The following is a 27,828-nucleotide window of genomic DNA, read 5'->3' on the forward strand; positions in this document are numbered from 1 at the left end:
CCTACCTCTCCCCCTCCTGGCATTGCCCAGTGTGTAAAATTCCCAGGTGCCAAATGAGGCGATGTGAAATGCTGGCATCCCCCGGAGTCTCCCCAGTTTAATAACGATCAACATTCCTTTGGCTTTGTGAAGTACTAATAATTGTATTGATAACTCAAACCAGAAAAGTAGTTTTAATACTTCCAGCCTGCAAGTCATGGGAAATTTAAAAAACTTTTTCCACGTGTCTACTTTTCTTCCATATACATGGAAGCTACATGGGCGGTCACACTGACACCCCTATCGATGGTGACACCCAGCACCCAGCACCCAGCACAGCTCAGCAGGCGTGCTGAGCCATGACACCATCCAGCATGTGGATATTTAGGGACTGACTGGGGCAGGGGTTCCTGTTCTGTAGCACGTGCCAAGTTCCGTAGCCAGTTCCAGGCGACCAGCCTGATGACATCATGCAGCGATGGGAAGAGGGGCACAGAGCTGGGCTCTCTGGTTCCCATGGGACAGTGTTCAGAGAGACCTCAGGTGCTAGGCGGCTTTCCAGGTGTGGCTGGGGGACCAGCAGCATTTGCATCACTGGGAACCTGTGAGAAATGCAAATCCGGGAACCCAGCCCCAGACCTACAGGATCAGAAGCTGCGAGTAGAGCCCGTCCGTGTGTGCGCTAGTTCAAGCTGGAGAGCCCGACTACTGGTTCTCTATCCTGACTGCAATTAAGAAGCACCTGGGCAGCTTCCGAAGCCACTGGTGCCCGGGTCTCACCCCAGACATTCTGATATAATTGGCTGGGCATCAGGCTATTCAAAGTCCTCGGGGTTGCTAACCTCTGCCAGGGTTGAGAAGCACACATTGCGGTTGGAGTCCCTTTAAAGAAACGACTGACCGTCAGGACCCTCAGAGGAGTTACCAGAGCCTCAAAATTTAGGCCACTGGAATGACATGCTCTCTGACCCAGCCCTGGCAGGCAGATGCTGGAGGCTCAGTGTGGACGGAGGGAAGGCTTGGCTTCCGGGAGGGACCCCCCAATCCTGGGGTTTTCTATAATAGTTCCTCAACGCTACCTGAAGGAAGAACTCACCTGCAAACCATTGGCCCAGCATTTTAACCTATTCCTGTCCACACCTTCGTAGCCTCTTACCCACCCCCTACCTACACTGTGACCTGGGGAAAAGCCCTTCTCATCTCTTTCAGATCATTACACAAACATCTTGAGTGAGGAGGGTGGAAAGGGGTGCTAGGGGCTCGCCTTCAAATTAGAGTCAAGGTGCTATCGAGAGTTAACGGGCTGGAAATAACCGGGGACGTGGTCACCCTGGGATCCATCACTTGGGGGGCTCTGAACTCCCAACGCCCGGCCCATCACCTGGGGGGCTCTGAACGCCCAACACCGGGCCCATCACCTGGGGGGCTCTGAACGCCCAATGCCGGGCCCATCACCTGGGGGGCTCTGAACGCCCAACGCCGGGCCCATCACCTGGGGGGCTCTGAACACTCCCAATGCCTGGCCCATCACCTGGGGGGCTCTGAACACTCCCAACCCCCGGCCCCACCCTTGCCAATCAAGTCAGACTCTGGAGGTGGTGCAGCCGCCCTGGGAAACCGGCATTATCAAGCGAAAGTGACTGTGCAGGCCCTCTAGGATGCAGCCATTCAACTCCCGTATCTGTCCCCAGGAGAAGCCCTGGCATGTAGGTAGCAGGAGACATGAATTAGGATGTTCATGGCAGCAGAAAACGGGAACAACCCAAATGTTCATCAAGGGCTGGCTGGATAAAGACACCGCGGTTTCCCGGAACAGCGCGCACGCGGACGCAAACGCCAGTGAACCGCGGCTGACGGAAAGGTGCACAGTGCGGAATGGTACCTACTGTGTGATCCCATTTATAGCAAATCTAAAGGCATGCGTCAAAAGACAAAAAAATACTAAAGAAAAGCGAAGAACGATGATCACAAAAGGTTGGGGAAGCGGCTTCATGGGGAGGGGGGCTTTTAAAAGCGCTGACAGGCGCTCTAGTTCCTTAACTGGGATGATGGTCATGTGTTTGTTCAGTTATGTGTTTTTTATAGTCACTATGGTATGTATAATTCACACCCCCCCCCCCAAAAAATAAAAGGTAGAAGGAAACAAAGATGGTATTACAGGATACCACTTCAAATTACAAAGTCAACCGATAAAGGAAGAGAACAGGGCGATGGAACTGCTTTCGGACGGTGGGATGGGGTGTTAGTGAACTCCTCCCCATCCGTCGTAGCAGGAAACGAGGAGATAATGCCTAAAATCTTATCTGTCTGTTCGAGATACAGAAGTGACCACCCAGAGGAGCAGCTGCGAGTTCAAAGTGACTGCGACACAGAGAGCTGGTGACGCTCACTGTCCCCCTGCTTTATCCTCTCTGTTTCATCCATGGGAACCACTGCACAAGGACCACTCTGCTAGAAATGCAGCAGCAGATGAAGCCTCCCTGGTGGTTTCCTGCTGGTCTGGGCAGGACAGAGCCCTGCGGAGGTAGAAGGTCCTCAGCGAGGGGTGGGCAGGTGCCCGAGGGGAAGAGCCGGGTTCCACCTTGGCTCAGAGACGTCCTCGCGCTTGGCTTCCCTCACCATCAGGCAGATGCCTCCTGCCCCTGTGCTGTCCTTGTCCCCGTGGCAGGCTGGTGTGCGGCCAGCTCCGGAAGGGCTGGGGGAGTGGAAAATCCCGGGGAGATGCGCCAGCCCTCCAGCTTCAATGTAAGGCCATGTGACAAGGGAAGCCTGCATGCTAATGAGACTCGCTGCCGGTGGCCCTCGGCCTGTTCCAGTCAGTGATGGAGCGGAGAACTTGGGGCGGTGGGAGGGGCTGCCTCAGGCTGGGGACGTGGGGAGGAAACTCAGGGGCCACAGGGTCACCTAGCCACTCATTTGGCGTTGCCCAAATGTGGCCTCAGCATTAAGGATCACCTGGGCAAATATACAGATTCCTGGGCCCCCTGCACCCCTCAGGGCTTTAGAATCAGAGTCTTTAAGAGTGAGGCCTGGGGGTCAGCATCCCCCATCCCCTCCACCTCCAAGCTCTGAGTGGTCATTTTGATGTGACAAGTCCGGGAAAGAGTTCTGTGTCACTGAACCGTCCATCACTCAGTGCCAGGCTCCTGAGAGCCCAGGTCTGAGAATGGCCCCGCCTCCTATGGGTGCTGGGAGGAGCTAAGACAGACCTGCAAATGCTCAGCGCTGAGCGCCCCCCTGGGCTAGTCACTCAGCAAATACCAGCTGTTACTATTTTTCAGGCACAGTCTTTGAAGGAGGGGAAGGTGGGAAAATACAGGGAATTGTAAGGACCCAGAGACACTCATGCACCGCAGAGAGGTGTTGCTTCAGTGTTCACCCATCACACAGCTACGGACGGGCTCGAAACAGGGCTGGGTCCTAAGTCACAGAGAGGACACTGGTTCACACTCTCGAGGCAGCCATTTATATATAAGAAGCCTTAAAATACTAATTTTTAATCCCATAAGCACCCAGTTTCTAAGATTCCGGGTAAAGAAAAAGAGCAAACACTCCTAGGGTACGTCCTGAGCCCTTTACACATCAGACATGATAGTGAGGTAAGTGCTGTCATTGCCCCCATCTCACAGATGAGGAGACGGAGGCACAGACGGGCCACGCAACTTGCCCAAGGACACTGGGCTGCCTGCATTCATGCTCTTAACCTGACAGGGTCACGGCCTCACAACGGTCTCTCACCTGGCGGAGGAAGATTTCTGTAATCAAAGACGACGACGACGCACGCAGACGAAGGCGCATCATTTAGCACATAAACAGTCTGGGACCGACCTAAATGCCTAATACTCAGGGAATGACTGGGCATCTGCTCATTTATAAAGTTGGTAAAATGACGACGCAGCCATTAAAGACGTGATGCTTTTGCAGAGTTTGAAGGAACGGGGGCAATACAGGGCGGCACATTTCCTGTAAAGTTGAGTAATGCGAATTTGAAAACTGAAATTTGAGTGAGGGTGAAAAGGGTAACTATTGCATTGTTCTGTACACCTGAAACTAACAATAAAAAAATTAAAAAAAAAAAAAAAAGAAAAGAAAACTGAAATTTGAACCTAAAAGTTAATGTCCCCAAGGGGGACGTGGACAGTTCAAGGGCATCTGGGCTTCTCTCGGTGTCGGAAGCCAACCGTGATGACATCTCTCTAATGTTAAGGTAGAAACCCGGTTCTTTCATTTAGTCGTCTGTCCCCATTTCCCCTCTCGCCTTCCTAGAAAAGAAATTTTTTGGAGAACAGTGGCTCCTATGTTACGTTCATTCCTGGGTAAGGTCCTCGTAGTACATCCTTTACATGTGACTGCCTTGTACAAAATTACATTCGTTCCCCTGAAATTACAGCCATTGCCTCAACTAAGTTATGGCCCAGCATCTCAACTATGTTTAAAATAAAAATGAAACACGGATAAAACAATTAAAAGGAAATGGGTGAATTGTTTTTCTCCCAAATGTCTACAATATAACATGTATTGCTATACAATTGGGGAAAACTTTCTGAAAGAATTCTCTGAAAATATACCAGACAGAAGAAAAAAAGACTGTCAGGGAATTGACCCCTACACAGCCTCAATCAGTCAGAGCCCAAAGATGGGGGAAGGCAGGGAGGATAAGAAATGGAGAGGTCGAGCAGCCAATCGGAAGCCGCGGGAATCCTGGAGGAACTGACCTCCCAGGACCGTCAGCCCCAGCGCTGGGAGACCCAGAAGAGAGATCCACCCAAAGGTGAAACTTGGTAGAGGTGACCATTACAAAAATATTAATGAAATGTTTGCTGGGACAAGTTTCTAGAGAATTTCTAGAAAAACGTGCCCCCCTCAGCGTGCTTGCTAACGGGGGGGAGGGGGTAGAGCCACCCATTCCACTGGGTAATCTGCAACCGAAGTATTTACATCCACCAAAAAACACAGACAAGAGCGTTCATAATAGCACCCTTTTTCATAATAGCCCCAAACTGGATACAACCCAAGTGTGCACCAATAAGTGAATGGATATACAAATTGCGATAATATTCACACAAAAGACCACAAAGCAATGAAAAAGAGCCAGCTGCTACTCCCCTCAACTATTTGGTTGACTCTCCCAGACACGAGGTTCAGCCAAAGCCAGGCACAGAAGGGTCTGTGCTGTCCTTCCCATTCACATGAAGTTTGAGAATGGTGGTGAGGCTGAGAGCCGATGGTGACAGAAATCAAAACAGACTTTGCCTTGGGGTCAGGGGCCGCTGGCCGGATGGGGGCCTAAGGGGCCTGCTGGGGTGCTGGACACGTATGTGCTTTATCTTGATCCGGGGGGTGGTTACATGGGGGACACACATATAGAAGTTCGCTGAGCTGTACACTTAGGACCAGTGCACCCCACTGTACGTTTTACCTCAGTAACAAAAGCAACAAAGTAAAATTGGAAAACGGGGGAGGGAGAGAACAGGCACCAAGATCTGAGGACCTTTAATTCTGGTCCAGGACAAACAGTCTTGGGAGGCTCGGCAGTCCCAGAGAGCACCTCGCGTGCTCTGTGAACAATCTCACATCAGTCGTCGGAAAATCTGCCTTTACTGAGTGCTGGACCTGGGGCTCATGTATCATCTTGGTTCACTCCCCCAGCCACTCGGGAGGTAGATGCTATCATTTCGTTTTATTAACAAGGAAATGAAGGCTCAGAGATGCCAAGCAACTTGCCCAAGGTCACAGAGCTAAGTAAATCAGCGGCGCCAAGCTTCTAAGCCTGGTCTAAGTCCGAAATCCATGGTCCTCACCATCATGTCACAGCCACAGTGGAAGAACTGGGTCCCTGATCACGACGCAGAATGATCCAATGGAGCTTAGGTCACGTTCTCTACCTTCCAATCAGGAAGGCAGGGGACTGTACAGCATGTATTACCAAGGTTTTCTTTCTTTTCTGTTTTACTGAATTTTCCAAATAAGGTTATTTTTCCATTACAAAAGCAATACACAATCATAGAAAATCCAGAGAATACAGAAAAAGTATGAAAAAAAAAAAACCTCCATGTACCCTACTGGAAGAAATCATGGAAGATCTCCTTTCAAACAAAAGGACTAAATGTTGGCATTCGGTGGCAAGTGTCAGCTGTCTGGTGAGTCAACCTCCCTTTCTGGGAGGTACCAGATGTTGGGCTGCAGTGTTATTTTGAGGAAATCGGAGCTACATGGAAGCCACAAGGCACTGGTGGCGAATGTGACAGTCTTGCATGTGCAACAGTTACGGCTTTGTGTTGTTGACTCCGCCAAAGCCTCCTTGAAGGCAGTAGTTTACACGGCAACATTTGGTGCCGGAAGTGACAACATGGGTTACATTGAGACAGAATCACGGGATTACCAAGTTTTGAACCTGGAAAGCATCTTGAGTCCTGGAAAGGGAGACACTTAATAAAAGGCTTTTTTTTTTTTTTTTAAATCAACAAGGAAAGCTGAAGGGGGAGGAGACCACCGAAGGGCAGTGTGGGTGCTCAGAGCCCACCTGGAGCCTGAGCTGCGGGGCTCTGAACCCCACCATTATTTACCAACTGGGAGACGGGGCCTCAGCTCCCGCCTCCATCCAGTGGGGACAGTCAGACCTTCCTCTCCGTGGAGCGCAAGGATGGAGCGCGATGGCCCCGACTGCCCAGCACACGGCGCAGGCTCAATAAAACCAGGTCTCAAAAGTGCAAGTGACGCAGTGACCGTAGAAAGCCTGGGAACTAGGCCGCTTTAAAACAAATACTTAGGCACGTTTTCTTCAACTCATGGAGATAAGCGTAAGCGCTATCCATGCATGTTTTCTGTCTGTTAGGATGTTCTCTCCACATCCTTTTTTTTATGAGGATTTTTATGAGGTTTATGAGGGAAGTTCCAGTTTGCAGGCAGCCAAATCACACACAGCAGTTCCAACAGCCGCCATGTACTAGGATGTCCTTCGAAATTCTGTGTCTTCTTAGCTCAGGTGGCTAGAGTGCAGGCTCATAAAACCAAGGTTGCCAGGTCGATTCCCACATGGACCAAGGAGCTGCGCCCGCCACAACTAGACTGAAGACAATGACTTGACTTGGAGCTGATGGGTCCTGGAGGGGCACACTGCTCCCCCACCCCACCCCCCCAAAAAAAAATTTATGGTAAACTACAAAAAAAAAAAAAAAAAAAAAAAAGCCTGGACAGTCAGGGGTGTGAATGAAGGCAGGCGAGCCCCATCAGCCGTGTCTTAGGACTTTAGGACTTTTTAAAAAATTTATCTCTGCATTCCCAGCTGTTGGGGCCAAGGCTGAGCCTTTAGAACTATCCCAGGCATCCTGAATGGGCTGCGGGTATAAACAGCTCCCAGCCAGTTCAGGGCTGCGGACGGACGCGCTGTACATTAAATGTTGCCTATGAGTGTAAGGGAAACAAACCCTCCAGTTTATTTTTAAACAGCTCCCTGTAACAAGCTAATACCTAATTGGGCAATTGCTTCAATCCGGGCCGAGGGAGCGGGCGTTCACTCATTATCTCGGGGCTCATTCAAGTCAAGGAACCCTAAGGACTAAGACACCAGGCTTATCAAATGTTTAGCAGGAGGGGGCAGGAAGTAATATTCCAAGAGTTTCCACTACAGACTTTATGCTACTAGGAAGCCCCCTGCTGTGCTGGAAGGAAAATGGGAGTATTTTCAAACACTGACCTTGGTGAGAAACACACCTCCAAACAAAACCGCTTCTTAGAAAGGGTCACTCATCTCAGCTACTCGTATGTCACTTCCACCCCATAAATGTCTCCTAAATCTCTCTGCTTCTGTCCATGCTCACTGCCACCAGGTCGTCCGATCCATCCCCATCTGCAGACTCACTATAGAAAAGACTATAGAAAGACTCAGATCTTTCTATAAAGCCCATCTGACGTTGCCACTGCCTGGCCACAGCCCTCAGGGTCAAGGCCAAAGTCTTGAACAAGGTCCCTGAAGGCACTGCTCTCTTGGCTACCCTGTCACCTCCATCCTGCTTCTGTCGCTCAGGCTGTCTTTCAGCCCCTCTTCCAGGCTCAGGGTCCCCGCCAAGGTCCTTCCCTCTTCCCAGAAAGCCCTCTCTGCTACTCACGTCTCCTTAACTCCTAGCTCACTTCCAATCTCTGCCTAGAGGAACCTATTTCAATACAGTCTCTCACGGCACCCAGAACTTCTTCAAAACATTCACTGCAGTTTGTAATCACGTGTTCTCAGGATCACTGGAACAGCGCCTCGCTTTCCCACTGGACTTGGAGTTTCCAGCAGAGCCAGGTGTGGCTTATGGTCTCCACCATACCCCAGCACCTGGCAGGTCTGGTCCCAGTCCGGGGCAGGGGCTCAGTCAATCTCCGCTAAACCGATGAAGGGAAACTGTACTGTAGCTTCCTTTGTAAGCCCAAGCCCTCTCTGTCAGCCTCCAGGCTGTCAGACGGACACACACCCTTTCCAGCAACATAAAGGCTGCTCCAGTTCAGTGGGGGCGCCCAGACTTTAGCATCAGACAGGCGCCTCTGTGAAGGGACTATGACCTCCATTTTTCAGAGGAGAACACCGAGGATCAGAAAGGTTAGTGACTTTGCTAAGCTGCCCATGGGGGATGCGACTCCTCTTTTGTCCGTGCCTGTTCTCCTGCTTTTGGGGAAATCATGGCAAGGTCCGAATTAAAAGTTAGTGTTTTCGGAGTGAGATGTATGAGTTTAAGTTCAGAAGTTCAAGTCACTTCAGACGATGACAGGTTCATCTGTGGCCATGGAGGTGGAGGGCTCAGGTGGGTGGAGGTGAATATCCTTAGGGATGAAGGGCCAACTATGCTAGGTAATAAAGCTTTAAAAAGGAAACCTGACATTTGACATTTGAAAAGATATTTGACATCTCTACTATTGAGTTGTCGGAAAAGTCATGACGTATCTTTTTCTGTTTTTTTGTTGCAAAAATGTGTCATGACTTTTCCAACAACCCAACAGAAAGATGAAAATTAGAAAATAATAGGGTATCATTTTGCACCAGTTTGATAAACATTAAAGGAATGATAATATTCAGCACTGGGGACTGAGTAAGCAAACAGATGGTCTTCTATGTCCCTGAAGGGAATGCTACGATCTTTTTGGTTAGAGATTTGGAAATATATATCAATTCTTCCATCCCACCTTTGAGAAGTTATTCTGTAAAAACATAGTTTCCATATAGAAGGCCAAATGCACAAATCTGTTTATTGCAGGGTTGTTGGTAGTGTTAAAAACACTGGTAACAAAGTATCTATTATTATAGGAATGGTGCATCCTTAGTATGGAATGATATGCTTCTATTAAAAAGATAAACTTAGAAACAACAACAAAAAAGTTAGTGTTTTCAATATGTAAAAATACCTCCAGTAGCTGCACAAGTAAAATTACACTCTCTTAGGAATGAAGGCAGGCACGGCAGCAATATTTAAATGGCGAAATTTAGAAAGAAGCATCCAATTGGAAGCTAACTAAATTATGTGGCTAATCATATGTAAAATAAATTCACACTATAGGGGGATGTGTTTATAATATACAGTTGGGTGAAGAAAGCAGGGATACATGAAAATCATCATTTTGGAGTAGGGTCTCATCTATGTAAAATTAAAGACAGACATGCATTTTCAAAAGAAAGAGGATAGCTGGGAATTCAAAGGACCCAGAATAGCCAAAACAGTCTTGAAAAAAAAAAAAAAGAAGAAGAAAGTTCGAAGACTCACACTTCCCAATTTCAAAACTTCCTATAAAGCTACTGTAGAGTGGTACTGTGTGGCACCGGCCTAAGAGACACATATAGAGCAATGGGATAGAATTGAAAGTCTAGAAAGAAACACTTACGGTTATGGCCACCTGATTTTCAACAAGGGTGCCAAGACCGTTCAATGGAGAAAGAACAGTTTCTTCAACAGATGCTTCTGGGCAGCTGATGTCCACATGAAGAGAATGGCATCAGACCCTACCTTACACCGCATAAAAAAGTTAACTCAAAACGGGTCAAAGAGCTAAAAATGAAAGCACTGAAATCATAAAACTCAGAAAAAAAAACCCAAAAAATAATCTTTGTGGCCTTGGATTAAGCAGTGGTGTCTCAGATATGACACCCATAGCACAAAGCAATCCATGAAAAAAATAAACTGGACATCATCAAAATTTAAAAATCTTGTGCTTCAAAAGACACCAAGAAAGTGAGAAGACAACCCAAGAAACTGCAGATCATACAAATCTATCTGATAAGAGACTTGTGTCTAGAACATATAAAAAACTCTTACAACTCAACAATCAAAAGACAATCCAATTCAAAAGAGCAAAGGATCTGAATAGACCTGTCTCCAAAGGTGACGTGCAAATGGCTGATAAGCACATGAAAAGATGCTCACCGCCCTTGGGCATTAGGGGGACACATGAATCAAACCACAATGAGATACCACTTCACACACTCGGAGGGCTGTAATCCAACTAGGAGTAACAAGTGTTGAGGGGGGATGCGCGGGAACTGGAGCCTTCCTTCCCCGCTGGCAGGAATGTAAGATGGTTCGGCCACTCTGAAAATAGTCTGGCAGTTACCCAAACAGCTGAACAGGGTTACCACACGACCTGGCAATTGCATTCCTAGCTATCATATAGACCTAAGAAAAATGAAAACATGTCCACACAAAACCTGTACACCAGTGTTCACAGCAGCATTAGTCACAACACCCAAAAAGTGGAAATGACTCAAATGTCCAGCACTGATGAGTGGATTGATGGGATGTGACACATCCATACAATGGATTATTACTCAGCCATGGTATGGGCTGAATTGTGTCCCCGTCAAATTCACATGTTGAAGCCCTAGCCCCCTCGTGTGACTCTAGTGGAAAGAGGGCCTGATGGGGGACAGGAAGGTTGATGAGGTCATAGGGTGGAGCCGTGATCCACTCTAAAGGGTGCCCTTGTAGGAAGAGGAAAGACACCAGAGCTCTCACTTCACCTTGTGAGGACAAAGCCAGAGGCAGCTTCTGCCACCCAGGAGGACAGCCCTCACCAGGACCGACCACGCCAGCGCCTTCATCTCAGACGTCCAGCCCCAGAACTGAGAGAAAATAAATGTCTGTTGTTTAAGCCCCCTCACCCGCAGTCTATGGTACTAGGTTATGGCAGCCCGAGCTAACACGAGCCGTAAAAAGAAATGAAGTATATATAATCTATGCTAAAACATGGATAAACCTTGACAACATCGTGCTAAGTGAAATAAAACGGTCACAAAGGTAAATCTATAGAGATGGAAAGTATTGGGGTTGTCGGAAAAGTCATGATGCATTTTTGCAACGAAAATACGTCATGACTTTTCTGACAAACCCAATGGGTTAGTGGTTTTCTGGGGCTGGGAGGAATGGGGGTCTTGAGAGTTACTGCTAAGAGTTGGGTTTCTCTGGGGGAGTAACAAAAAGGTGTGAGAATTGATGGTAGTGATGGTTGAAAATTCTATGAATTGACTGAAAGTCACTGAATTGCACACCTGGAATTGTATGATATATGAATGATGTCTCCATAAAGCTTAAAAAAAAAAAAAAAAAGAAACGTGACATTTCAATCGTGGTCATCACTGGGTGGTGAGACTTACACTTCCCTACCTTTTGTGTTCAATTTTCCACAAAGGGCAGGTATTACTTTTATAATCAGTGAAGAAGAAAGTCATCTTTAAAAAGTCTGTTAAAACAAATGCCAGCAGTATTCTTGTTTTCTACAAAGCCGGTAATATTCACACGTCCGTAAGAGTTAGATACTCCCCAACAACGACTCCCCCCCCCCCCCGGGCCGGGCTTCTCAGTGCTTCGTGTTCTTTCATGTACATTATCTCACATGAGCTCCACCGTCTCTGTGTCGTAAACAAGGCAAGTACCAGTTTTCTTTCTGAACGTATTTATATCCTGCTTCCTCCCTAAACGGATTTGAGACCACTATACAACAATATATAGTTCATAAAAATAGAAAAAAGAAAACTAAGTCCGAAGATAAATGGAGAATTTAGATAATAATAACCAGAAGAGTCAATAAGTAGCTATAAATGAGCTTTATGTTGAACTCTGAGGTTCCTGGCAGACGAGGCAAAAAGGGAAAGTTAGGGAAGCAGCAAAACCATTTCCTCAAAGGAAGCAACATTTTTTTCCTGGCACCATTTGCTAGATAACATTTCTCATATGGAGTTTATTTTTAAAAAAAGATTTCATTTGGCGTTTGGTCCAAACCATCTTTGTACAGAAGGTGCTAAAGTACATTTAGCATGGCTATTTCCTAGAGCTATCCTGGTTTTGTAAGCCAAAGAAACACCGCTTTGGCAAATTCAAGTAAAATCTAAGACCACAGGATCCAAGTTGATAATGTGATCTAATCCAGTGGTTTTCATATATTTAAACTGCCACCTGCATACAATAAGAAATACAATGTACATTGCTTACAGTACACATACACACACACACACACACCTGAAACAAAAATGTCACCAACTGGCATTTCCTTTACTATAAGAAATACATACTGATATTTTCTACCTCTACTCTATTTCGTTTTAAAAATGCTGTGGCAGCCCACTAATTGACTTCACTGTCCACAGTGGGAAAAAACATGATGCAAAAATTGTATGAGTTAGAGGAACTACGGGTCATTATTGAACACCTAATGGGTATGAGGCATGTTACATGCATTGCCTTATATAGGTCTCTCTGGGATCCAGTAAGGGAAGTACTTTTATGGTTTTTATTATACAGTTAAAGGAACTGAAGCAGAGAGGTTAAGTGACTTGCTCAAGGTCACACAGCCAGCAAGAATGCGGAGGTGAGCATTAGCTCATGTCTTTTGAACTCTAATAACCTTGTTTCTCAGTTGGGCTTTTAGAGCAGTGCTAATTTCATCTTACCATTCAAAGAGGGAAGATCAGGAAGGTTAAGTGCCTTACTCAAAGACACACAGCTCGGAAGCTCCCAGGCGGGGTTTGAATGGAGATCTTGGGACTCCAAGTCCACAACTCTCTCTGCCCTTCTTAGCTGCTCACTCTGGACAGCTTCAAACGTCACTTTGGGAGCTCGTAAATGACAAGTCTCTAGGTGCCATGAAAAGCAAATGGGGTTCAACTCCAGTGCACATGGCAACAGCAGAACACACGCAAAAGACCCAGAATCCTCTATGCGTCCCTCCTACTCAGATGAGACAAAATAAGACACTTTGAAAAAGTTTTCCTAACACCCAAGTGTTTATTATCAGTGACGGCGTGTTGGGTAACTTAGTTTGATCTCTTGATACTTCTCTGTAGTTTCATCATGAGAATGTATTACTTCAATGAGGGGACGATTTTAAAAAATTATTTTACAAGGAAATCAGCCTGTCCTTAAAAGCAAGCCTCTGTCTCCCGGCACCTGTAAAATGTTTCATGTCCTGGGCTAATGAGAGCTGAATCTGAAAGTTGGCAAGACACTTCAGCTGCTCGGGGCCTATATTTAGGCCCTAAGGGTGAATGCCATGCGTGGACACGGTTGGATGGGCCCTCAGAGAGAGGGTGGGACGCTGAGGTGGGTGGGACCGGTGCCCTTTAAACCAGGCTAACAGGCAGAGGGGACACGTGCTTCCTGCCCCCAGCCATCTAATCAGAGCTTGAACCCGGATGGATTTCCCATGAAACCCAACACCAGCAGATTCCTCCCTAGCATTTTAACGCCATAAATAACATCTGTCTAACATCTGTCTGTGTGTTGCAGCATAATCAGGTGGGGAAGGGGAAGGGCTATGGAGTGAAGCCGCCTGACTCTGCTACTTCCTTGCTGTGTGGCCCGAGGTAAACTGCTCAACGTCTCTGTGCCTCAGTTTCTTCCTCTATAAAACGCAGACCATAGGAGTACCTGCTTCAAAGGGCTGCTGTGAAGACTGAGTCGCCGCTAAAGGAAGGGCTTGGAACAGCGTTTGGGGCCTGCCTCACTGTAAACAGACGTGAATGTCAACCATCTCTGTTACTATTTTAGAAAATATGAATAATCAAAAAAGAGAACTAACCACCTGCATTTCTATTCTAGAAAAAAAAGAAAAAACAGGCAGAAATACATGAGCCCATCAATTGCCTACCTGCATTACTAGAGATAATCTATTAGCATTTGCGGGTAATATTCTGGTAGGCTCTTTGTCTTTGTCCGTTTCTGTGTTCTGGGTAAGCGTATAGTTTCCGTTTGTTTGTTTGCTTGAAAACCGTTCTGTTTACTTTAGATTGTCCACAGAGTGTTTACCGAGCTGGGTGATCTGGGAACAGGGCTGTGTGACACAGACTCATTCCTTTGGTGGGCAATTATTTCCCGAACAACTGCCACGTGCTGGGCACTGTTCAAGGTGTCCAGGGCAGAGCAGGGAACAAAACGGGAGGAAAAACGCCCCTGCTGCCTGAGAACTCTGGTGCAGTCACACAGATGGCAAAATAAACCGTCAAAATCCTGGGCAATTAGAAAGAACGGAACACTTAAAAAGCGGTAATGGGTGACGCCATATAATACTAGACTTGAATAGATCACGTGGTCAAAAACAGTCTGTACTGGAAGTGGCACCGTGATCGCGTGTAACTGACACTCCACGCTTAGACCCAGCAGCACGCCCAGGAATCAGGGCAGCCAGCATCCTTCATCACAGCTGTGTGTGTGTGTGTGTGGGGGGCACCCTGCACGTTTCTTCAGTTCCAAGGCTGCAACAAAGGGGCAGCACCAACAGCGAGCTCTTGATCACGACCCCAGACGTGGCACGTGGTAATAAACTTGGAAGCGGTCAGTTTTTTTCCGAATCAGCCGCAGGTGACACGTTAGATGAGGCAGAGCAGGGGCAGGGATGGGGGACCCCGGAGGTCAGGGAGGACTCACTGAGAAGGTGACCCAACCAGAGCCTGACGGAGGGGAAGCAGCAAGCCATGTGGTGATTCGGGGTCTGTGCCTTCATTTATTTTCTCCCCATTTTAAAAAATTGTGGTCAAATACGCATAACATAAAATGTACCATCTTAGCCATTTTACGTGGATAGTTCAGCGGCATTAAGGACAGTCACAGTGCTGTGCAGCCATCACCATCCTCCGTCCCCAGATCTCTTTTCATCCTGCAAAATTGAAACTCTGTCCCCATTAAACTTTAACTCCCCATCCCCCCCACTCCCGAACTCTCCTGAACTGCCAAATACACAACCCACCCTTCTCTCTTCTCTACTCGACATCTAAAGGGTCCCAGTTACTCTCTGGCCCTCAGCAATACCCCCCCACCCACTCTCCCCAACAGAAGCCCAGACCATCCCCCATCCATTGTTCTTACCTTCAACCTTGAGATAAAACTCCCAAACCCAACAACCACCCAAACAACAGCAACAGTTTCCCAAGGTTTGAATTTGCCTGAAATAGGCCTCTTGTGGGGGGGTGGGGGGGCACCAGGAGACAGACAGCAAACATCGACTGGATCCGCCATTTCATGGGGAGTTCTAGGTTTACCCCTTCCATTTTTCAAAGGAGAAAGCAAGGCCCATCGAGCTGATAAGCCGCCAAGTTGGGCCAGGCGCTCAGATCCCCTGAATTTTGTTTCAATTTTTTTTTTTTTTTAAGCTGAGCCATCCTGCTACCTGTTGGCAGCTCAGCGGCTGCTCAGCTCGGGCTGGACTCGAACCGCTGTTGCTCAGAGCTCAAACTCTTGAGCGAGCTCTTAACCAACTGAGCCACTCGGCCGGCCCAGATCCCCTGAATTTTAGTCCAAATGAAATTGCATGAGTGAGAAAGGGCTCGCAAAGGAAGATTTTGAATCCAAAGCTATTCCTGGGATCCTGCAGCTAATCCGTAGCATTAGGATTCTGCCGATGTGGTCACAACACATTCTCTACTAAGAGTAAACACGTGCAATCACTTTATGTGGCCTCTGTCCCGGCACATCCTTTTCCATGTCCCCCTGGGGATACCAGTCTGCAGCAGGACCGAGAACCACGCTGTAGGTAAATTATCTGAAATAAAAACTGTGCTTATTTTTCTTGACAGTTTAAAAAAAAATTACTAAAACCAGCCACCTGTTACCGACCATTTGCTTTGTGCCAGGGATCTATTTAATAGCATACATGGTATTATTTAATCTTATTTAATCCTCAGGGGAGCCCCGGGCGACACACCCTAATTGTCCCCATATAACAGAGCAGAAAACTGGGTCTTGATAGGGAGGACCCTGGTCCTGTCAGATCCCAAAGCCAAAATTCTTAATAGCAACATATATTAACCCTCTGTCGAATACTCATGTTACTAATACTAGTTCCCATTTATTGATTGCTCATTATTATGATTCAGCCACTACCCCAGCTCATTTAATCCTTATATAAACTCGATGGTGTAGTTACTAATATTCATGTTTCCATTTTATTGCTGTGCAAACTGAGTTACAGAGAAGTGGAGCGACCTGCACGAGTTTACACAGTTGGTAGATGGGAAACCGAATCCGATCCGGTTCCATGAACCTTGCTGAAGCGTGCAGCTTTATTCAGAGACAGCAAAAGCCTTCTGCATCTAACTGCGAAGAAGAACGCTGAACAAGCTGATGAAGGAATGAAGCTAATGTTACATAAACTTAAAAGTGAACTTTTGGGACAAACCGTTTCAAAAAGAAAGCCATCTTTCCTTTCACTTTTTAATTTCAGCAGAATAGTAGGGACTCTTGGAGTATTTCAATAGAAGGCAAGTCCTAGCTGTGCAGACTTTTGCAAATTTTCAATGAAAAAATACGTATGAAAGTTGACGTCAGGAAAACATCCCCACCCACGGGTGAGTCTTAAAAATAGAATTGATGGAAGTAATAGCAAGGCATGAAGTCACCAAATTTCTTTTAATCAAATTTTAGTTTCCTTTGCAGGTTAAAATGGAGAAGGGACTAAGGTTTGACGGGATAGGAGAGAAAAAAATTAAAATGAAAGTGACACCTTAGATTTACAGATACATTTCTTCTTATAGAGCCATGATATTCGTCAAAGCAATGACCTCATTCAGAATTATTCCTGTCACATAATCATTCTCATTTTACAAGCAGGGAAAATGGAGCACAAAGATGACATCACCCACCCAAAGTTCCAAAGTTGGTTGATGGCATTAAGCATAAATTGATGCTTTGGGACGTCAATATGGCAGTCACCGTCTAGCTTAATATGTTCACGCCCTTTGACCCAGCAGTTCCATTTCTAGGAATTTATCCTATAGAAACACTTGTATAAGTAAGCAAGGATACATCTACAAAAATGTCTAGGGAAGCATTATTCATGATACAAGCCAAATATCCATTCATAGGGATGGTTAAAAAAAAAAAGTATAGTGATCTATCATTTTCATGGAACCACAAAAAATAATGAGACAGAGCGATATATATTGACATGAAAAGATGTCAATGATACACTGCCAAGTGAACCAAAAGCAACTTTCAGTGCACTATATATAATGTTTATAAATATATGTGTGTATATGTTTATATTACATATTGATAGACGGATGAAGAAACTGAGCTGACTCAGCAGCAGTTGTCTCTGGAAAATAAGTCACTAAAATGTGATCTTTTTTGTTATATGATAGATTATGTTTGCTAGTCACAAAGGGTCACAGCCAGTGCCAGAACCCACCTCCTGAGCCCAGGCTAGAGGGCTCCCCACACGCGGGGGCCCCCTCCGTGGTGGTGCAGCCCTTCCCCGCTTCTCGTCTCCAGGTAGGCAGGGGATCTGGGAGGAAAAGAACACCCTCATCCTTGTCCGTTGAGCCTGCCTTCCTGCTCCAGTGGAAACATGGTTAGAGACCCTGCAGCAGTTGGACAGGGGACCCGGCCTCCCCGTCCCCCAATCCTCCCCTATTCCAGGGGCCTGTGGTCATTTCGGCGTTAGCGTGCAGGGTGGGAGGCATGGCCAGACGCTGCCCACTGTCCAGCCTGGGGGTCCTGGTACCCTGCTGGGGAGCTTTGCCCTGGGCCAACATGCCCTAGTGGGCACACGCGTTACAATAACTGGACGATGTGGCATGAGATGGCCTGAGGTTCCCTGGCATCAGTTCACATCTCTGGTTTCTGGCCCTACTGGCTGTGTGACCTTGTGTGAGTCATGTGTTGTCCCAGCCTCAGTTTCCTCATCTGTACAATGGACATAATATCGTATCTCTCAGAGAGCGGGTGTGAGGACCACAAGGAAACATACGGTGCTTAGGACAGTGTCTGGCCCATGGTATATGCTCCATCAATTACAGCTACTCCTCAGTCCCAGACGCCCTTCTCCACTTTAAGCGCAAAGTTCCAGGTGCCTCCCGAGGTCACAGCATGTGGTATGGCCAAAACGAGGTGCTTAGTTTAAAATAATTCTGAAAACCCAGTCCTAATAGGTAAGATGTGTCATCACAATGTAAACTTAAAATTCTAGATTTAAAATCAGGAAAAGAAATTTCTCTTGAGAAATTTTTCTTGTTTCTATCCTCCCCCTCCCCCCACCCCACCCCCAGCTTTCATCTTTTCCCTCCAGAAGCAAATGTAAGAAACTCGTTATTACACTTAGGGAAAGAATAGTGTTCACTACGTTACAGTGTCCTTTTCATGAGAAAAATCTCAGCTCCAGGAATACGTGTGATTTCGAGAAACTTTTTTTAAATCTTGAGGACACAATAAAAAGTGTCACGATCCCATGTCTTTCATTGCTCTGGCTTCTAGGAAGCTCAGAGCCAATAGTCTATTTACTACAGGAACGTTTCTGAGGTTATTATTCACATTGCGTAATGGATTAGGGGAGGGTCCAGTGTTTCCAAAACACTGGCGTATCTTTGTTTCTTATGTACACTGTGAATTATGTAACAGACCCTACTTCCTTCTTTGCTTTGTCCCTAAGAAACCTCTAGCAAGTGTAGGCCTGCGAGTATTTTGTTTACTGCATTTTATAGGCTTTCTTTTTTTTCCCTCCTCTTAATTACTCCTTAACCCGATTACCACATTTCCTAAAAATGCTATATGAGTTTCTATAGCTACTACTACAAACCGCTCTTGGAACAAGCTAGGGAATAAACAGGTAAACAAACGGAAGTACACAATCAAATTCCTTTGACAGGTCAACCTCCTTCGCTCCTTTCTTTAAAATATCAACAAGAAAGAGCATTTGCACACCTATAAATACACACACACACACACACACACACACACACGAGAAATGTAATCCGATTACACACACACACACACATGAAACGTAATCTGATGTTATGGAAACAATTTCTATGGCTTCTTTCTTCCTCCTCATACTAGATTTCCAAATAAAAATATGGATATTCAATTACAAAGCACATTTGAAAGCAATTACTGACTATATGAAGCTAAAAATATGCTATTAATCAAGAAAGGATTCTTGAGCACATCTCAAAAATGTCTTAGGCATCTTCTTTCGGGTTTTATTGGCTGTAATTCTTGTCACACACATTTTAAAATAATTCTTGCAACTGTCCCAGTGGATGGAGACGCAAGGATAACTTCACACCATTTCTGTCCTAGAAGAAATCCTGTTTGGGACGGTCTCTGACTCAGTGTAACATGAGGCGGGCTATAAATGACCACGATTCTACCCTGACAGCTGACGCCACTCTCCCTCAGACCTCCTGTCGGCACCAAGGTTGCTCCGAGAAGTGAACTTGGCAAAGATCGCTCAGACTATAAATACTGACACACAGTATGGATAAAATGGCATCCCCTCAAGAAACATTCTGTTTGTGTGCTGGATTTGTACAGAGATGAGTTCATGGGTTTTTTAGATGAAGTTGAAACACCACTGTTACTTGCAATCACTGCGCTTCTTTTTTTTTTATTGCAAATCCAAAAAAGGACTGGCATATGTTTACCATTCCTTTTCAAATTACTTCATCAGAGGTCTTTGGGGTCTAACTATGATGTCACCTTGGCTGGGGAATTTATTTCTTAAACCTCCACGCCACCCAGATTCATATGGTTTAAAACAGAGAGTAACTGGGGAGTGCACGAGCTTAGCAAATGTGCATTCAGCTCGGTGACGCTTCCAGGAAAGACAAAGCCCTACTTCACTTGGTGGCAGCAGGTTGTCCCCTGCAACTCTAAAGTCAGCCCCTGCCAAGGGGCTTCGGTCAACACGCACAGCAAGAACCAGAAACCGAGGTCGTGAGACACGGACAAGCCACGTGTCATGCTCAGGAGCTTTCCGGGGTTGGGTCCGATGGGAGAATCCAAAAGAGCATCTCGTCTCTGTATCTCACCTCAGGGAACGTGGCAGAACACAGAACAGAGACAGGGAGCGCCTGGCCCAGCCTGAGGCCCTCCACTGGCTGTGTGACCTTGGGCAAGTCCCTCGACCCTCCTGGGCCTCGATTTCTTCATCTGTAAAATGAATCCCAGGGCTCCATCCACCAAATACGTACAGACTCCTGCTCTGTGCCAGGTTCTGTGCCAGGCGTGGGGGCAGCATGATGAATGAGACAAGCACGGTCCCCACAGGGAACCCCAGGGAGCTTAGAGTCTAGGGAAGGAAAGCAACCTCAAACTGCTTCCAAGCACACAGATATTTTAATAATATTGATTGTGACATTAACCAACACTTACAAGAACGATGTGCCAGGGCTTTTTCTAAAGATCATCTCTTGTAACCCTTTAACAACCACATGAGACAGGTGCTGCTAATAGTCTCATTTGGTGTAAGTGCAAACCTGCTCTGGCCTTAATGCAGTTTTCTAGGCCAGGGTCACACAGATAACAGTGAAAGGATTCCACGACCGGTCCGGCCAATTCCAAAACCTGGTCCTTTATCCATCGTGCTGCCCTGACTTCCTTCTGAATAGACCACGGGTCTGGGGTCAGTGGTTAGAACTGGCTACTTTACCCGAGGGCCATTTCACAGTCTCATTGTAAACGGAAATCTATCCAGGGGTTCCCACGGGGCATTTCCTGAAGTCCCCATCTTGTTTGGAAAGCACAGCTCCTTCCGAGCCCTCGAAAGGTGGCAGGGGACGCAAGCGGCAGGTGGCTGAGATGGGACTGCTTTCACTGCCCCTCGGCTGCGGGCTGGACCACACGTGGTAAACTCGATCTGCTCTCCCTGCCACAGAGCGAGCCACATGCATCCACCAACCAACAGCAAACCAACCCCAAAGAATACGTGGCAACAGAAATGCACAGGCTCGCTGCACTTCCCCGACCTTTAAGCTGATAACAGCCTGGACTGTCTCTCAATCTTGGAGTGAAATGAACTGGCAGTCGCACAGGGAAGAGGGCCTGGGCTGAGCCTGCCAAGTGTTTATAGCTCAAGCTGCTTCTAAACAAGGGGTCCTAAGGCCACCAATGTGGTGAGTGCCAGCTCTGCGTCAGGCATGTATGGCTCATGTAAGCCTCAGAACCTAGCCATTCACTCACTCATTTATTCACTCACTCACTCACTCACTCACTCACTCACTCACTCACTCACTCATTCATTCAACCAATATCTATTTGGTGCTCACTTTGTACCAGGCACCGAACTAGGACAAGATCTCTGTCCTCAAGGAGCTTACACGCTAGCGACGAAGGCGCATAACGGCCAAATAAATAATCAATGTATGATCACGCATGGGCGGGGCTTCCATTGTTTGCCCAGAGATCGGGGTGCACAGGCCTAGGGGACGCCACATTTTAAAGAGCACAAAACAACCGGGGATCCGGCACCTCGTAGGGTCTCCCTTCTGGCTGATCGTTAGAACCAGGGAAACAACATTAACGCGGACGTCCGGGGCCCGTCCCGGAAACATCGAGGCAGAATCTGGGAGTTGAGGCTCCGTCAATCAAATCAAACAACTGACCTTTCTGCTCCTGTTTGGCCCAGAAAATTCTGACTCGCTGGCGAATGTGCTGCTCCTCACGCAGTTTCTTCTGCCACTGACGCAGTTCTTGAATCTCAGCGTCGCAGCGAACCTGGAACGTCCCCACAAAGCTTTAGCTCCCTCTCCACACACTCCCATACATTAGCTTGTAGACCCTGCACAGAAAAGCCTGTATAAACCAGTGTGACATCCTTTTGATTTCTAAACGAATGATCTCTACTCCTAAAGCTCACGTAATATTTGAGCGTAAACGAGGCTGTGCAAAGACTGGCACTATTGGTGGTAGGCTGAGAACATTCTAGATCTGTGCTGTCCGATCCAAGTACAATGCAGCCAGGTGTACAATTTACAATGTCCTTGAAGTCTCACTTTAAAAAGCCAAGATAAGCTGGTGAGATTGCTTTTTTAAGAATATGTTTTATTCAACCCTCAAGATCCAGAATATCATTTCAACATGGAATCAATATAAAAACATTATTTATGGAATAATTTTACTTCCTGTTTTCCATACTACATCTTCAATGTCTCGTGTGCACTCTACACTGACAGCACATCTCAGCCGGGACTAGACACATTTTAACTGTTCAGCATCCTTACATAGCTGGTGGCTGCATGCTGGACAGCAGAGTTCTAGACTCATGCCAGCTAATGGCTGTCTCTACCACTCCCGGGTAACTCCAGCTGCCTGAGTGCCCACTGCACCCTGCGCTGTGCGCTTTGGGGAGGGAGAGACAGGTCCTATGGTTATTTCATGGTTAACTTATTGAGAAACCACCAATCGCCTGTCACAGTGGCTGCACTGTTTTATATTCCCACCAGCAATGCGTGAAGGCGCTAACTGCTCCACATCTTAGCCAACGTTATTTTCCATTTTGAAAATTATTAGTGTAGCCATTCTCGTGGGTGTAAAGCGGTGTGTCTCGCTGTGGTTTTAATGTGCATTTCCCTAATGGCTATGACACTGAGCATCTTTTCACGTGCCGGTGGGCCACTGGTATATCCTATTTGGAGAAACATCCTTCACACTTTTACCTTCCTGGATTAGATTCCAGAGTCCTGCTGTCTTCCAGAAGGGGCCCCTCATGGTTGTTTATAACCAGGAGTCTTGGGGAGGAATGTTGGGGTTGGCGTTTTCTCAGTCCCTTCCCTTCCAGAAAGTTTCTAGGTTCTGTATGCATCCCAGAGCCCTACTCGCTTAAGGGGAATTCGGACAGATGGCCTTAGCAAACTCAAGAAAAATAGCCCTTCCTATTATTTCTTCTCTCAGAGCATGAGGTACCTTACTTACAATTGATTTTTTTTTCCAAAATAAAGAAGACTACTTCCGGCTGAACTTACAAATGGAAGCCACTCTTGCTTAAATATATATATCTGTGTATGTATGTGCGTGTGTATGTATGTGAACCTATATATACACATACATGTACACACATATACATACACATATATACATACACATAATTTATCTATATATTGAAAAATCACATATACACATAAAGTACTGTATATGTAAACACATATAAAGTTATACCAATTTCAGAGAGTAAAAACAGCCCTATACTAATGCTATATAACATAAGGTAATCCCCCAAATGTTTTCAATGACAAATCAATGTTTTTACAGTATTTCCTACCATCTTGTGTTCATGAGATTAGGTGCATCCACATCTATTCTGGGTAGCAGGGTTATCAGCTGTGGTCGGAGCAAGGCCAAAGCCTCCTGGGGGGGCTGAAAGGGGTTCCCCACAACTGCCTCACATGCTTCTGTGTATCAGGGAACCCACATTTCTGCGCTGTGACAACTGATAAGGATAAACCCGAAGGGTTTTCTGAATAACTAAAGAAAGGTTAGCGTTAATGATAACCAGCGAGTTGACTATTTTATTATAGTCAAATTCTTTCTTCACAATTGGTTTATTCTGAACGTTTGGAAGGATGAACAAGGAGTGAGGGTTCCTCTAGAGAGGAAGTGAAATAGCACGGGGGTGGGGGGAGGGGTCTTTCCCCTTTTTACTCCGTGTTTTTCTGGAGTGGACTATTTAGGAACTAGATATTCTTTACCTCTTCCTCGAGTCCCTGCATTTCAAACTGAGCACTGGTATTTACAGCGTGGGATACAGCGGCCTTGGTGGCTAACTTCTCATTACCAGGAAAGCCTGGATCATCAGAGAAGGCTCTTTAGGAGCCCGGGGAAAAGCGTGAACCCATTGAAATGGGCTAATCCTGGTCATTATTGTCACGATTTGGGAGTCAATTTAAAGGGCAATGGTTGTGCCAATCAGCAAGTACCATTGAAAGCAGTGCAATGCTCAATGCAGAAACAATTTCATTGTAAAACAAAGGCTCCCGCATGAAGCCTTTTCTACTTTTACTTCTTTAAATTACCACATGGGGTCCATCTGCTCTTCCAAGATAGGCACACTGAGCACCGTACACATTATAGCGTACTTGACCTTGGAGTAAGATGGGAAAGAAAACTTAATGTGTTTGAAAAATGCCCGTGAGCCAATCAAATTCTAATTACATCATACTCTGACAAAAGCCAATACAGGGTGCCATGCTGGTTAAGGAAGCCAAACTCTGGATCCAAAAGCCCGCACTCGAATGTCAGCTCTGCAAATCACACGCTGAGAAACCTTGAGGAAGTTACTTAACCTCTCTGACAGCCTCACCAGTAAAGTGAAGATAACGCAAATACTTCCTTCAGGGGGTTGGTGTGAAAACGAGGTGAGATACTGCGTGAGCAATGTCTTAAATCAATGAATAAAGTAATAGGAAGAGTCTGGATTTAGCTTGGACGCTGCATTCAACAATGACTGTTAGGACATGGAGCCAAGTGGCCGAAGGGTCAATGATGGGTAAAAACTGAAAGTGAGGCCTCCTTCCAAGGGTTTACAACTGACTACATAAATGGTTTTATAATTGTACTACTCTGGGCGTCAGGTAGCTGGTGGAGAGGCGCGGGAGCTGTGAGGTCGTGTTTGCAGGTAGGGAAAAGGAGCGGCGGCGCTATTGCCTGGGATTCTGAAACGGCCCTTCACAGATCCTTGCTTCTGAATTCCTCTTAGCTCAGTTGTTTTCCTTGCTTCTTGGCAAAACAGACAAAAACAAAGCAACAGTTACCCTCTGCGGATGAGTCCCCGGAGGTTTTCTAATTGCTTTGGAGGAAGATACTTACTATATAAACATGCTGGAGAAGGGACACAGTGGACAGCCCTTCAGGGGCACTCAGGGGTGAGCGCCCACCTGGTGTGAGGCGCCTCATAGAAGGTTCTTACTACGTCTTTGCCACGACTTGGCTTACGCAGGATTAGACTGGAGGATTTTATACTCAAGAAAAGCTGTTTTTCACACTGAGGAAATGTGTGTGCCAAATCTCTTTCTATTACCTAATGAAAGATTCAGAGTTCCCAACCCTCTCATGCATTCAATGTTCTCTCTGTAAGTTAAGCTTTGTGACTTCTTCTCAGACCTTTGACAAAACAAAAGTTGGCTTCTCGTGCTGGTGGTCAGGAGTGTTCCTTATTGTCTTTATGAACTAATTATAAAAATCTGTGGCGATCGCGTACTTCCTGGCATTGTAGAGGTGTTACAGATATTCTTCTGTGGTGACAGAGTGCCTCCAAGGACTGATTCAGGGCTGTCGGGGGAGCTGGGACTGGGCTCCAGAGCAGCGAGCGTTTCTTAAACGGGGGCTATGGCATTTCAGTGGTGAGGAGTCAATTCAATTCTGTGGTTTGTGAATAGCATTTTTTGAAAAAGTCTAATCCAATAGAAAATCAGTTATTCCTTTATCCTTGAGTAAGGACCCTCTTTGTCACTCATAGAACTGTTTTGTCTCAGAGTCTAGTTTCTCTGCTGTGAACAATGCAAGCTCACTTTCCTCGGGGTTGCCATCTGCGCTGTGCATGTGCTTCCACCTCGTTACTTTCAACGATTCCGGGTCATTTTTGTGTTGCCTGGCCCTTTAGCACAGAGGCAGATCTCTTTGAAGATTGTAATCATGGAGAGCTTTCGTTCTACTTCCAAGTTTAACTAGGTCTGAGGTCACGTCTTTCATCCAGGGGTCAGTAAACTTATTTATTATAAAGAAAAAAGCAAGTATTTTTGGCCTTATGGGTCATACAGTCTCTGCCCGAAAGACCCGACTCTGCAATACAGCCCAGAAGCAGCCCGAGACAATGTTTTTTGAAAAACGGACATGGCTGTGTTCCAATAAAACTTCATTTATGAAAACAGGCAGTGGGCTGGATGTGGTCCACGGGCTATGGTTTGCCAACCCCTTTTCTTATCCTTGAGTTGGCGTTAGAACTGTAGCACCATCTCCTTATGTGTATTACATAAATATTACTGTTTTAACACAATTTCGTAAATTTCCCTGATGATATTGAGATCACGTAGGGCACTTGTTATAAACAAAATCCCAGGTTCCTACCCTGGGGTATGTTCCGATTCTGTCCATGTGAGACGGAACCAAGGAGTCGGGATGTTTACCAAGAACACCAGGTGATTTAATGATCCAAAAAGTTTGGGAAATTCCACTCTAATGGAACAGGCTGTGAAGAAGGAACTTAATTACAAGACTTGCTGCCCTAACATCTGTATGAGTTTTTGCTCACGTGACGCCAGTTGATTATCGCAAGTCCTTAACCTCAGAGTCAAGGACGGCTCGGGCTGAGTGTGTGGTCAGGGGGCAGGATCTGTGTGACTCATGAGGCAGCTGCCTTTTGGCAGGGTGGCTTTTTCAGTGCAGTTCCAGAAAGGCCTTCTCCCAGGAAGCCACACCTATCTCCCCCGCCTCCTGAAAATCTCTTTAATAATAAAGCCACATCACAGTTCATACTTGGACAAGAGGAATTTCCCCAAAAGCTCAGTTGATGACAACAGAGATAAAGTCCATTCGGCTTTTCTTGGTACTCGCTTACCCAAAAAATCAGGGAGTGATTAAGCGGCAAAAGCATTTAAGGTATTTGGTGAACTCGCCAGTGATTTATAGGGTTAAATTACAGCAAATTAGGCCCAAGACCGTATTACTGCACGAGGCTTTGATCTCTTCCTCACTAGGAATACCCAGCACTGAGGTTTATGTAGTTACAGCCGTCCAGATGTTTCCAACGTGCAGTCATGGTTGAGAGCCACCGCTGTATGTGTGGACACTGAACCCCTCCACTGGTGCCTCTTAAACTGCTGTCCCCAAACCAGCAGCAACAGCAGCACCTGAGACTAGTTTGAGAAGAAGTTCTCAGGTCTCACCCCCTGTTCTACTGACTTAGATACCTTGGGAGTGGGGCGCCCAGCAATCTGTGTGTTAACAGACCCTACAGATAATTCTGAGGCCAGCTCAAGTCTGAAAACTGTGCCCCCAGGAAACCACAGCTCCGGGGCTCTGCACACCTGGAAACGCTGTCACTTTTCTCGCCTTGAATCCAGGTGGGCGTCGGGGTTAGCTTTGCCCAAGAAGGTGACTGAAGTGCGGGTTCCCTAGTCTAGGCCTCCAGAATCTCGAAGCTTCTGTTTCTGCCCTCATGGAATGTTCCTTCCCTAATGTCAGGTAGCTGGTCTGGCCTACTAGAGAAGAGAGCCTTGTGCAAAAGAACTGGAGTATCCTAGCGAACAGCCAGCACCTCGGCCCCAGACACGAGGCCAGTTTAAACCTTCCAGCCCACCCGGCCGCCAGCCAACTGCACCCATGTGAGTGAGTGAAGGAGAAGCCAGGAGAGGAATCACCCAGCAAACCCAGAGAATCGTGAAAAATAGTCCATTGCTATGGTTTTGACTCACTAAGATTTAATAGCAGGAGGGACTAAATTGCAGCTGTGTAATTTACCCATAAACTGGCTAGCCCTTTAACTACCCTGGCGGTAACCCCGAATGTGGCTCGGGGTTAATTTTCACTGCCAGAAGCAGTAACCCCGAGCCACACTCGGGATTACACTGCAGTGTCCCAGAGAAGTCCCTTACCTGCTCCCTGCGATCCTGCGGTGTCCTCCTAG

General features: G+C 46.5%; 1 protein-coding gene across 10 annotated transcripts in view; it reads right to left on the reverse strand.

Moving 5' to 3' along the window:
- Window positions 1–27,828, reverse strand: part of IQCK (IQ motif containing K) — a 101,042-nt gene that overhangs the window by 17,818 nt on the left and 55,396 nt on the right. For 5 of the 10 annotated variants that reach the window (XR_002126707.1, XR_002126705.1, XR_002126704.1 and 2 more), the window contains exon 8: window positions 21,815–21,926. The exons of 1 other annotated variant lie outside the window; for it this stretch is intronic. Coding sequence is in view for 5 of the 9 variants with exons in the window: in XM_019666892.1 (XP_019522437.1) it covers window positions 21,815–21,926 (112 nt within the window). In the remaining 4 variants the exon portion in view is untranslated. Of the gene's footprint in view, window positions 1–20,560; window positions 21,079–21,814; window positions 21,991–27,828 lie in introns of those variants that run through there. 4 more of the 10 variants (XM_019666894.1, XM_019666889.1, XM_019666891.1 and 1 more) reach the window with 3 other exon arrangements.

The sequence above is a fragment of the Hipposideros armiger genome, unplaced genomic scaffold (assembly GCF_001890085.2).
Source record: "Hipposideros armiger isolate ML-2016 unplaced genomic scaffold, ASM189008v1 scaffold_480, whole genome shotgun sequence".
In the NCBI taxonomy this organism is placed as follows: Eukaryota; Metazoa; Chordata; class Mammalia; order Chiroptera; family Hipposideridae; genus Hipposideros; species Hipposideros armiger.